Source organism: Xenopus laevis, chromosome 6L, assembly GCF_017654675.1.
Source record: "Xenopus laevis strain J_2021 chromosome 6L, Xenopus_laevis_v10.1, whole genome shotgun sequence".
Lineage (NCBI taxonomy): Eukaryota > Metazoa > Chordata > Amphibia > Anura > Pipidae > Xenopus > Xenopus laevis.
The window spans coordinates 142,526,296-142,539,681 of NC_054381.1; the positions used below are offsets into that span (position 1 = coordinate 142,526,296).

Here is a 13,386-nt window from a genome sequence, read left to right on the forward strand (position 1 = left end):
CTATTCCAGCCCGTGTATAAAGAATTTCACCAGACTTTTGTAGCAAAATGGAAATTTTTACAAAAGAGAGAGAAAACCTTTTTTCCTATATCTAAAATGAAAATAACTCGCTTCTCTTATTCATATTATCCAGGCAAACACGATGCGCTGGGCTTATCTGCCGTAGCAGCCGCAAGGGATTATAATGCTAAATGTGTACAGGTGTGGGGACCCCCTTATCTGAAATTCCCAGGATCCGACACTCTCAGATTAAGTGCTTTCCCCAGAATTCGGAGCACTATGTTAAAATCTGTACCGCAGTAGAGATGCTGATCAGATGGGAATTTTATAGTTAAAATTTCAGCCTTCCCTGCTTCCTCCTCCCTTGAATTGGTCTGCACCCCACTTCCAGTTCCACCAGAATTCCACTTTTGGAATTTGGAGCTGAGTTTTAGGGATTTGGATATGGGATGCTGGTCCCCCAGTTTTGCCATGTTCAAAGATACTATCAGTTTCAATATCTGTACAGCGGGACTGAAGTAGAAACATAGGTGCTAAATTGCAGAATACTTTCATTTTCCAACTTGTAGTAGCATACATGTCATGAGTCAGGGCTCGTTCTAATTTGCATCACCTTACCCCCCCCCCCCAGCCCAGCCACCTCTTCCTTAGATTTGCACCCAACTAAAAATTAACCCCTACTGTTCCGAGTGACTTCAGAAGCCGGCAGAGCGGAGGACACTTATGGAAATAAAAACAGATGGAAATAAGAGAGAATTTATTCGAACAATGAAAGGATCAACATGGCCTTATGCGTTTCGGGAACCAAATCCCTTAATCATAGGAGGAAATTTATGGGAGCATAAGGCAAAAAAAAGGCATGGCCAAGACACACAAGCAGTAGGTTGCAGTCGGTATACTCTGTAGCAGACTCTTTAGACCAGGGACCCCCAACCTTTAGAACCCATGAGCAACATTCAGAAGTAAAAGGAGTTGGGGAGCAACACTAGCTTGAAAAATGTTCCTGGGGTGCCAAATAAGGGCTGTGATTGGCTATTTAGTAGCCCCTATGTGGATTGGCAGCCTACATTGAGGCTCTGTTTGGCAGTGCACCTGGTTTTTATGGAGCCAAAACTTGTCTCCAAGCCTGGAATTCAAAAATAAGCACATGCTTTGAGGCCACTGGGAGCAACATCCAAGGGTTTGGAGAGCAACATGCTGCTCACGAGCTACTGGTTGGGGATCCCTGCTTTAGACCTATGTCCATCAACCCTACAGTCCTTATGCTTTTCATCGGAGCAGAACCTTGCCCTGCAATTATGTGTAAAGTTAATGTGTAGTATGCAGGGACCGATAATAATACAACCCCAGATATGCTGAAATTAGAGACATTTTTAAATGAAAACAGAATAGTCCCAAACTGTATATAAATTAGAAATATAGTAACCGGAGACCTTATACACTGCAACATTACAGCGACCCCTACTGACCTGTCTGCATTAAATGACTAGTATGGGATTACTTCTTTAAAAACTATTATTTTGTGTGTGTGTGCAATACACCCAACTATAGTAATATTTCTTTGCTAGAGGAGAAGCCCCATTCCTAAATCTTGTAGTTCGACCTAAAACCCTGATGTCTCTGATACATACATTTCTACCAATCAGTGTTTTCACTGTTGCCCCTCCCAAATGTACTCTAAATCCATCAGTTTCACACATTTCAGCTGGAAGAAAAATATATTTCAAATATATTTTTTTTTGTGTGTAAAACTGGCCAATCATTTTTTTTTTTTTGCATAATTGAATTCTTATATATACAATATTAATTTAAAAAAAATGTTAATGATTTCAAACCTATGTATGTACTTGCTTGTGAAAGCTGCGTTTGCATTTCTGTTCTCTGGTTCTGACTGAAAACTGAGTAGCAGAAGTCTAGTTTCTTGCAGGTCGGTTAAATCAGTTGGTTGTTACATTGTTTCAAGAGTCACAACCAGAAGTGCAGAGAATAAAAACAGCGTGAAGGCAGTGCTTAAGGTAGAGCACAAAATACAATTATTACAAATAAATGTAATGACTATATCAGAAAGAATGTTCATACATTAGGCAAAAGCTTGAGTTCCCTTTACTTAATTCCTTACTTACTTAAAAGTAGAGTTTTTTGGGGAATACTTTTTTATTATTATACTGTGCACAGTAAAAAAAATGCACATTTTTTCCCTGGCAGATTGGGCATTAAAGGGTTGGGTCACCTTTTAACATTTAGTATGTTATAGAAAAGCAGCTTTTCAATTGGTCTTCATTATTTGTTTTTTTTTTAAATAGTTTTTGAATTAATTGCCTTCTTCTTCTGACTCTCCCCAGTTTTCAAATGGGGGTCACTGACCCCATTCAAACAATTGTTCTGAAAGGCTACACATATATTGTTAATGTTACTTTTTATCACTCATCTTTCTATTCAGACCCTCTCCTGTTCATATTCCAGTCTCTCATTTAAATCAATGCATGGTTGCTAGGATTATTTGGATCCTAGCAACCAGATAACTGAAACTGCAAACTGGAGAGCTGCTGAATAAAAAGTTAAATAAGCCACAGAAGCTACAGATAATAAAAATGAAAACCAAATACAAATTGTCTCAGAATATCACTCTCTACTTCATACTAAAAGTTAATTTAAAGGTGAACAATACCTTAAAGTGTCTTTTATGGCATCAGGGGACCAATATTAAAGTCATTCTAAAAACATACCCATAACCATAATAAGTCAGTACACCTCCCCCATCCAATCCCTTAGGGTATTCTAATAGCTAAGATGGCTATTCAGTAAACTGCACCCCACTCCCGCAGGAGTAACCCATTCACCAACCCTCCAGTTGTTATTCACTTACAATTCCCAGCAACCCCCAAGAACCATGTACAACCATTAGTTGAAGCTGGTACAGTTCTTTATTTCATCTGCATTTGAACAACGTGACATTAGCTTCATGGAAGTAGATAGGCCCAGTCAGATAGCATTGGATTCTGGCAATAAGAGCTTTATTAGGAGGGGTGTGAATAAGGACAACTGCCCTGGGAATAAAAAGCTGTTGTGTGCCAGGGGATGCTGGGATTTGTAGTCCTTAGGTTGGACATTGACAGCATCCTGGTTTCCTGTCCTGCTGTATGGGATCCGTTATTCGGAAACCCGTTGTCCAGAAAGTACCAAATTACAGGATGGTTGTCTTTATAATTCAAAATAATTCAAGTGATTCCCTTTTTCTCTGTAATAATAAAACAGTAACTTGTACTTGATCCCAACTAAGATATAATGAATCCTTACTGGAAGCAAAATCAGCCTATCGGGTTTATTTAATGTTTACATGATTTTTTTTTAGCAGATTTAAGGCACAGAGATCTAAATTACGGAAAGATCCCTTATCCGGAAACCCCCCAGGTCCCGAGCATTCCGGATAATGGGTCCCATACCTGAAAAATACAAACAGTGCATCTGCATCAATCAGCAGCCTATACTAAGCATATATTCTTTATTAACAAACATGCTTGCAAGTTGTTAATCAAATGCATTTTATTTTGTGGATTCATACGTTTTTAATATAGTCAGATTGCTTGCAGTTCCGACGTGCATTTTGTAGGCAGTGCTGGCCAGCCACTAATCAGCTAAGTACCATAATCCTCCTTATAGAGTAAATTCTTACTTGACCTTCCAGCTATATACAGCACATGGTAACAGCATTAAACCCACGACCCTCCTCTTTTGCATTCCCGGCTTTGCTGTTGGGCTGCACACGAGGATGTTCTGGCAGGGCAGGCGCCGATCGTGTTGAATCCTAACTTTCTCCCCCCTCCAGACCGTGACTGACGGATAATTATACGCCTAAAAAGTAGGAATAAAAATAATGATCTAATGATTGAGAAGGTTGGGGCTGCCGATTAACAGGCGGCTTGTAGGATTCCGACCAGCACCAGGGGATTAAATGGAAGTTGCAGCAAGCCTCGGAATTGATGCATTCGCATGAAAATAATGCCGGCTCCTTTCCAGATGTGCAATGGCTGTTTGCAAGGTAGGAAGATGCAGGCAGGTTGCTCCTATTGAAATAGATAACCCCCAGGGAGTCTATATTTAAGGATACACAGGGTTGCTTAAGTATTATAGCAAAAAAACATTAAATTATGCCACAATTGTTGGATATTTTCATTATATATATATATATATATATATATATATATATATATATATAATGTCGTTCTTCAGCTGTTGAGTAGAGGGGACAGTCTTCCTCAGTTGCCCCCCAAGCCCTTGTCTTAAAGATATATATGTATATATTTTTTTTAAATATCAATTTTGTTGATTTGTTGCATTTAAAATCCTTTCCATCTCTTGCACAGGAAACCTAAAATCCCGTAGTATTATATAATGGCACGGCTGAAAAGCTTACATTCTTGCCAGCTGAATTAATCAGTACTTTCCCTTTCCAATAAAGCATTTGGTTTTTTATTCTTCATTCTCAATTGATGACTGGCTGGTGCTTAACTGCAATTTGTAGCGACTGTGGAGTCTTGTAAAGACCAGAAATGCACAAGCTGGGAATTTGGATCACCCCTTAAACGGTGCAATTTCATCTCTTTTCTTTAAAGACCCAAAGAAATAGTCATTTTTAGCCTCATTACTAAGCAGGCTGGTCAGGCATCGATACGTTTTGTAGCAAATGCAGTGTAAAACTTGCTGAATGCATTCAAAATAGTGCTGTTAAACCTTCACCCTTAATGGTATGTCAATAGCTGTTTGACAGCTGCCTGACATTTTGGGGGTTGATGAGGACATTCCTGTTCTCGGATGTTTTGTAATTAATGAGATGTTTTCTGGCTTGTGCTTGAGGCCACTTCTGTTTGGTAAAGATGGAGTAGTTGGTTGGTTTTACAGAAAATATAACCATAGTTGTTATTTCCCACCAAGACAGAGCAAATGGTTTATATTGGTAGTGAATAGCAAGTATGGTTACATGCAGAGCAGTTCATCCCAAGCTGTGTAGCATTTAAGGATCTGCTTCAGACCTATCTTTACTAGGAAGGAGGATCTGCTTAGTTGGATGGGATGCAAAGCCACTTAGCTACACTGGAATACAAGGGGCTCCTTTGTAGGACGGAGATGGAGGGCTGCTTAGTTGGACTAGTATAGAGGGGCTGCTTAGTTGGACTAGGATTGAGAGACTGCTTAGTTGGACTGAATTAAGAGGCCACTTAAATAAACTTGGGTGGAGGGGCTTCTTAGACAGCAGCTGCTTCATTGAACTGAGTTGGAGGGGCTGCTTCATTGGACTGGGATGGAGGGGCTGCTTCAATGGACTGGGATGGAGGGACTGCTTCGTTGGACTGGGATGGAGGGACTGCTTCGTTGGACTGGGATGGAGGGATTGCTTAGTTGGACTGAGTTAGAGGTGCTGCTTAGTTGGATTGGAATGTAGAGGCCTCTTAGATTAACTGGGGTGGAGGAGCTTCTTATTTGGATTGTGATGAAATAAAGCAGCTGCTTAGTTGGACTGTGATGGAGGAACCGCTTTGTTGGATTGGGATGAAAAGGCAGGAGAATTGGGATGATGAGGCTTCTACACTGGACTGGGATGCAGGGGCTGCTTAGTTGGACTGGGATTAAGAAGCTGCTTATATGGAATGATATGAAGAGGCTGCTTTATTGGGCTGGAATGCAGAGGCTGCTTAGGGGCCTAGGAATACAATTACAGGGTTTGGTGGTGCTTCTGACTATTGGGTCAAAGTTATCTCTACAGAACTACAGCTGCTGTGTTTAGAGATAAGAAATTGAACTTTCTTACAGGTATAGGACCTGTTATCCAGAATGCTCGGGACCTGGGGTTGTCCAGATAACGGATCTTTTAATAATTTGGATCTTCATACCTTAAGTCTGCTAGTAAATCATGTAAACATTAAATAAACCCAATAGGCTGATTTTGCTTTCATTAAGGATTAATTAGATCTTAGTTTGGAGCAAGTACAAGGTTTTGTTTTATTATTGCAGAGGAAAAAGGAAATCAATTTTAGAAATCTGGATTATTTGATTATAATGGGAGACAGCCTTTCTGTAATTCGAGCTTTCAAGATAAGGGGTTTCGGGATAATGGATCCCATACCTGTACTATTATCCCTTCCATTAGGGGAATCCATTGTAAAAAGACAAAGCCAGTGTGAAGCATACTTTAGGACAGACATGTTTAAGGGACCACAGAGTGGTAGAGAGGGACCCCTGATTGCATCTCACCACTTGAAGAAATGCTAATTCAGTCTTGTAAGTTGCATTAATTTAAATACTCTTTAATTAGGAGAGCGGAAGGAATATACAGGGATAGGCTTTATTAAAATCCATTAATAGGAAAGGATGTTTGTACTTGGCCCCTGTATGTGCCATTAATTAATATACATGTATAATATATATGTATTATATATATATGTATTTTGACTTATTTGTTCATTAATTTGGTCTTTCCCTTTAGTTAAACTCTTTACTTGTAAACAATCTTATGTGATGTCGCTATAATTTCTGTATTTTTGGCCTGTAATTTCTCTTAATTATGTAGAAGTGATAATTATTTTAACCCTATGGCTTTATTTAAAAGCTGCATTGTAGAATATGGCCTTGTCATTTTTCCCAGTTAACTTGATGTTTAAGAGCAAGAACTGGAGTTTGCTTCAATTTCTGGGCCAGTTCTATGTTTCCAGGTAGTTAGCTGTAATACTGTCTGTTAGTTCCCCTTTACCCTTGATGTCCCTTGGCTTCCAAAGTCTCACGGCCTGCCAAAAGTCTTGTTTGTGTGTAGCCAGGCATTTATGTATTTTGATCTCAGTGTTTCTGCCCTTAGTTCATTTTCATGCCTATTACAAAGGACCTAAAATGCTGTTAGGTACTTACATTATGAGTAGTATGTAGAGGAGGAGAATCCTAAGAATGCTTACACTAATACCTAAGTATCTGCTAAAACACATGGCAGCATGGCAGTGGACGTTTTTCATGGAGGCAGCAATTTGGTTGGGCGTGATCTTTTTAAAGGGGTGGTTCACCTTAACTTTTAGTATGTTATAAAATGTTATAGAATGACTAATTCTAAGCAACTTTTCAATTGGCCTTAATTTTTCCTTTTTATAGTTTTTAAATTATTTCCCTGCTTCTGGCCCTTTCGAGATTTCAAATAGGGGTCACTGACCCCATCTAAAAAAAAACAAATAAATGCTCTGCAAGGCTACAAATGTATTGTTATTGCTGCTTTTTATTACTCGTGTTTCTATTCAGACCCTCTCCTATACATATTTCAGTTTCTTATTCACATGAATACATAGAATGCTAGAGTAATTTAGACCCTAGGAACCATATTGCTGAAATTGCAAACTGGAGAGCTGCTGAATAAAAAGCTAAATAACTCAAAAACCACAAATTATAAAAAAAATGAAAACCAATTGCAGATTGTGTCCTAATATCACTGTCTACATCATAGTAAAAGGGAATTTAATGGTGAACAACCCCTTTAAAGACAAGCGGCATATCCTTGGAGGCAATAGTGTAGCCCCACCAAAAAAATCTAGAAATAGCTTGGGAAGGTGCAAGGATATTAGAATCTTGTGTTGTCTACATTTGGTCCATCATGCATAGAGGAAGGTATTTCATGAACTAGCGTTGCTGGGTTTGTGGGCAGTGAAGCAACGCAGGAGACACACCAGGAATACAGTTATCTGGATTTATAACAGGGAAACATGGTATGATGGCGCTTGTTCATTTTGGTAGGTCCATCATTGTGAGTTCAGTGGTTCAGAAGGTGCTTCACAAATGATGGAACTGGTTGGCTGATTGGAACTGGTTGGTTGGCCTCCCAACATGCTGGAATTTTAAAAATGATTCTCTGAAAAATCAGCTGAATGTCCTGAGCTCCATTCTTCAGCCAGTCATGATTTCCGTATTAATGGTCCATTAACCCACACAGCTCATTTGCTGGGACTTCTCTGCCCAAGGGACTATTAAACAGCTTCTAAATTGCATGAACCCCAGAATACATGACTTGCTTTCTCCTGGCTTCTGGACTTTTCTTCATAAATGTGAGACATATATAATGTATTTCAGATTGGGCATAATTGATGCAACACCAGGGCCCTCTTAGCTGCTGCTTCCCATTTTCTAGATACATGATCCTAGTGGGTGGTGCTCAAAGAATGCTACATGCCATAGACTCATGAGTCCCCTCTATGCTTCTGCACCCAGTCTACATTCTAAATAAGCTACCATCAAAGCGCATTTTACACCAACGTATGGAGCACCATAACCCAATACAGCAATTTCCATATCTCAGTAGCTAAAGATCAAAAGCAAGTCCTATCGAGGTGGTACAAAGAGGGGCTAATTCCATATTTTAGGCTGATATTTCAACCAGGTGATACCCAATGAATCAAGGTTGAAATGCCACCTCCTGTACTTCATACCTGGCTGGTGACTGTTCATGCTGTTGTGCCCAGTTCTATCATGTGTGATGGATTTTATTTTACGACATCTAGAGGAGGGTGAGTTTGGCTCTCCCGATATCCTGGGATCTACAATCTAACTTTAACCCTCTGTGTTAATTCACAAGGCGATGCTTACTCATTTGCACATACCACGGCCGCAGTATTCCTGCTCGCTCCTCTGCTTCCCAGTAGGCAGCAGTCCCGATTTTGCTGGAAGCGGCGGTGAAGCAGAATCTGCAGAATCATTCTCACGCTTCGGTAAACTTTATAGGCTGAATAGTGGAAAGAGTCGAGCAGAGTAAAGTATGTGTTGGTGTTTCACAGAAACATTACTTAAAGAGCTGCTGACACTACTGAATAAAGGCTCCAAATGAACAAAGAGCCTAAAGGATCTCCTATAAATATGAAGCATGCAGAACAAAAGCCCCTTCCATTAATGTTGGAGCGCAGCTTTCTTGTTATGTTATTTGATATTGAACGGTTCATTGAGCTGCCATACTGAACACAGACCATGGTTTAGATGGGTGATGATTGCTCTTTCTCAGATGGAAAGGGTTTGTTTATTCTCATTTTAATTATGGTTCAACCTGAGTGAGTAACGTATGATGTACCTAGAGCATTCCTTCTGCTTCCATAGATGTCAAGCCTGCCATATTGGTTTATGTACGCTTTACTGTAATGGTGATTAATATCAATATCTAATATAAGTAGACAAAATAAATGGGTACCCCATCTAAAAAGTATAGGATAAGCAGGAAAGGGAGGAAATTCCAAAGCACAATAAGCTGTGCCCTTAATTCACCTTCAGTTTTTATTTCAGGCATTGCCTTGGGCAGGTGCCGATTAATTCTATTCTCAAGGGCACCTTGCCTACCACTAAATATCCTCTAGTTATGATACCTGGAAACACGCACTTAAGGAGTTAGAATAAGATTTGTATTTGCAACAAAGGGAAGCATTGGAGAAAAGACTCCAATTCCCATAATGCCTTGCATGTTCAGCGGTTAACAAGCCTGTGACGGAGAATATCAGAAGACTGCATGGCATTATGGGAACTGTAGTCTTGGCACAAGGAGAGCTGATACAATATGAATCAGTCCAGAAAAGAAGAGGAGGGAATTGACAAATAGCATTGCATTTAATTACAACTTGAAATTGAAAATTGTGTAATTAATATAAATTGAAAAACTTCTCCAAATTACATTTCGTTTCCAGCCATTTGTCACATTTAAGGTAATTTTTAGTGGTGATTTAAGCTCCCCATAGACGCGACGATTCTTCTTGCCGAACGAACGATTTTAGGGAAGTCCGACCAATCCTGGAAATTATTGTGCGGTTAGTGGGATTCGAACGATCGTACATCTTACGATTTTTCGGCCGACATCTGTCAGGAAATTGATCGGCCAGGTCAAAAAATCTTTGTCGGTCCCAGTGCAATCTATCTATGTTTGCAGGGCCAAGCAGGCAGCTCCCCTTTGTTTTCTTGGCAAATTGGTCTTTTTAGTTGATGGTACGATCGTACGATCGTTCCGAGAAAATTGTGGTCTCCCGATGAGGATCTGAAATTTTAAAAATCTCAACATCTATGGCCAGCTTTATTTTTCACTGGCTGCAGGTCTGTCCCGCCTTCCTGTTGCAAATTGTGTACAACTGCGACTATTGACGCTGTGGCCACTGAGAAGGTGGAGGTAGCTTCTGGCTACCATCAATAGACGTATTGTATTTGGGCCTAAAGAACCACGTATAGAAGACATTTTGCTGCAGGATGCCAGAAATGACACAATCCTGACCCCTAAATATTTCAGTGCCCGATTATGTCGAAAAGCAATTGTGAGCAGTTGCATCAGGAGCATCACACCCTTGTGCCGTAATTATGATGGAATTATGGGGAAAATGCTTAATTAACTGTAAGAAACATGTACTTTATGCTGTTTTGGTTGGCTCTTGTGTGAATCAGTGACTGTCGTGGGTCAATATTTTATTATGCATGTATTTTTGTCCTGTAAAATGTAAATGTGTACTCTTCAGCTTTCCGTTCATCTTATAACTCTTCAGTATAGAGGTCACATTCTGCCTCCAGCCCCTTTAGAAAGAAATAAAATATTAGCTGCATGCAACATCTGATTTCTGCTGGCCACCACTTTCCTCATCTTCCAGGCCTTAAATTATTCTTGTCTGTCACTGCGTAGATCCCGATGCCTTAAAACACTGTCCTTTCAAACTAATCAATTAGGCCTGTCAAGTGGGGCAATGATTCTCCATCACCACCGCGCCTTGGACAGTTCAAGGCTCTTGACTTAGAAAAATTATAACGAATTTGGAACTTGGCTTCGCTAGATGGAAAGTGATGTGTAATATTCCTTTATAAGCGATAGTTCAATAGTCGTGCTCTGATTTATGAAGGACAGGGCAGGCGTTTTAGTCGTCATTCTAATTAAAATATGTTAAATTGAGGTTACGTTAAAGGTTGCTCTCTTTACGTTGCTGTCCTCAAGGGTTGGTGAAATGGAAAGCATCTTGCAGAGGCGAGACTTCCTTTTTATATAAATCTGAAGGCTCCTAACTTTGAAATAAACTCTCACAAATAATTGGTAATATTTATGTTAATGGTTTGTGCACAGAATAAACTCTTAAGTGGCCAGTTTATCAAAGGTTGAGATGACAATGTAGTTCATTCGCCATGAAAAAAAATAGTAAAAAGAGAAAAAAATTGTATATCTCCTGCAGATTGAGAATTTTTTTTTTTATTATGTATCGATTTTCTAGTATTGTCATATTTTCTCACCAAAAGAATCTGAGAGCTAAAAGCTGCCCAAGATCCATTCAAGCCAATGGGCACATTAGCCTTGGTTTGAGTAGAAGTCTTTCTGGCGGTCTCCTAAGACTTGTCCATAAATCTTCATTTGCTTTACCACTAAAGTCTGTGGGAGCCTCATGCATCACAAGACAAAGTATTTTCAGAATTCATTCAGCAAATGATAAATACCCAATACCCAAGAACAATATATTTCACTTGTGATCTAGGCTGAGAAAACACTCAGAAAATGCTCAGATTTTGCAAAGTTTTCCCCCTTTTTTGTCCATTTAATGGAAGACAAAGGCAAAGGGACCCTATTAAATGGACACTATACTCTAAAACAGTGATCCAAAACCAGTGGCTCGTAAGCAATATGTTGCACACCAGCCTCTTGGATGTTGTTCCCAGTGGCCTCAAATCAGGACTTGAAGGCAAGCTTTAGTTGCATAAAAATCTTGTCTACTGCCAAACAGAGCCTCCTATAGGCTGCCAGTCTACATAGGGTCTACCAATAGCCAATCACAGCCCATATCTGGCACCGCCAGGAACTTTATGCATGTGTTGCTTCCCAGTTCTCTTTATATTTGAACATTGTTCGTGGTTGAAAATGGTTGGGCACTCCTACTCTACAATGTTATTGCTACATTGTGTTGGGATTGAGAGAAAACTGATGTTGACCTAGTTTTATGTTATATCTTTTTAGAGCAAACAGCCATTTAGTTTTGTTGCATTTTTTGGTCGACCTAATTTTAAGGAGAAGGAAAGGCTTAAACTAAGTAAGCTTTATCAGAAAGGTCTGTATAAATACACCGGTAAACCTTTAAAGTAATGCTGCTCTGAGTCCTCTGTCAAAAGAAACACAGCATTTCTTTCCTTCTATTGTGTACTCATGGGCTTCTTTATCAGACTTCCTGTTTTCATCTTAAACCTCCAGGGCTAGGGCTTGAGCATGCTCAGTTTGCTTCCCTCTCCCCCTCCCTTTCCTCCCTCCCTCCTCCCGTCCCTGCTGTAATCTGCATGGAGTGAGCATGGAGAGACTCGGGGAGGAAATTATGTCACACCAAGATATTATGGCAGCTACTATCCTAAACAAACAGAGAGAGCTTCTAGAGCTGTTTACTCAAGTATGGTAAAACATTCTGCAGAATAAAAATAGTGTTATAGCTTTGCACTATTGTGGATATTCTATTGGCAATCAGCTGCTTCGGTAGCTTTCCTTCTCCTTTAAACATTAATTAAACCCAATAGAATTGTTTTGCATCCAAAGAGGATTCATTATATCTTGTTGGGATCAAGTACAAGGTACTGTTTTATTATTTCAGAGAAAAAAGAAAATCACTTTTGAAAATTTTAATAAGTTTATAAAAATGCAGTCCTATGGGAGATGGCCTTCCCTTTATTCGGAGGTTTCTGGATAATGGGTTTCCGGATAACGGATGCTATACCTGTGTTTCCTCTGTTTGTGTTTGCATTCTTTCTTAGGATATTGACGTTGTACCTGCTTTTAATAACGGCTCCTTTCTTTTGTCAAGGGACATTGGCCATTGTAGTGCAGCAGCTGGTAGATAGTTGCAGGTTGGACACGCCTGCTTCAGATGGAGTTACATATTTCTTTGCTGTTTCTCACATGTATCTGAGCCTCTGGATTGCTATTGGAGTCTCAGTTCCTGCAAGGTGTTCCTATAAATACAAGGGTAGAATCAACAGCTACTTATTGATGCAGGTGAAAGGTGTAGGTTGGATGACCGCTTTTAGCCCTCAAACATTTGGATTGAGAACAACACTGGGAGCTGTCATTTATGCTTGAGGGACTGAATGGTGGCCAATGGAGTCCTAGTGTAGATAGGCGGATCACTTTATGGCTGCATCACTCATCTCACAGTATGAGAAAAGAGGCCTTTCCAGAACTACGTTCTACTTCACTACCAGCTTGACAAATGATGAAGTACTTCTCAGAATCATTAGTGCACTTCCCACTAATACTCAGGTTAGGTGATGGATTGCTGTATGCTGCTACCCATTCCAATCAATAAAATAGACGGTAGCGCAGCTATACCATCCCAATGGTTGGGGTGGAGTCAGCGAAATATGAATGGAATGGCATTCAAATAAATA

The 13,386-nt window shown here is 39.8% G+C and overlaps 1 protein-coding gene across 20 annotated transcripts in view; it reads left to right on the plus strand.

The window, feature by feature from the left end:
• Positions 1–13,386, plus strand: part of LOC108719375 (regulating synaptic membrane exocytosis protein 2) — a 360,080-nt gene that overhangs the window by 136,778 nt on the left and 209,916 nt on the right. The window contains exon 1 of one of the 20 annotated variants that reach the window (XM_041566596.1): positions 3,799–4,039. The exons of the other annotated variants lie outside the window; for them this stretch is intronic. Within the exon in view, the coding sequence (XP_041422530.1) occupies positions 3,981–4,039 (59 nt within the window). The 5' untranslated portion in view covers positions 3,799–3,980. Of the gene's footprint in view, positions 1–3,798; positions 4,040–13,386 lie in introns of those variants that run through there. 20 annotated transcript variants of the gene reach the window in all.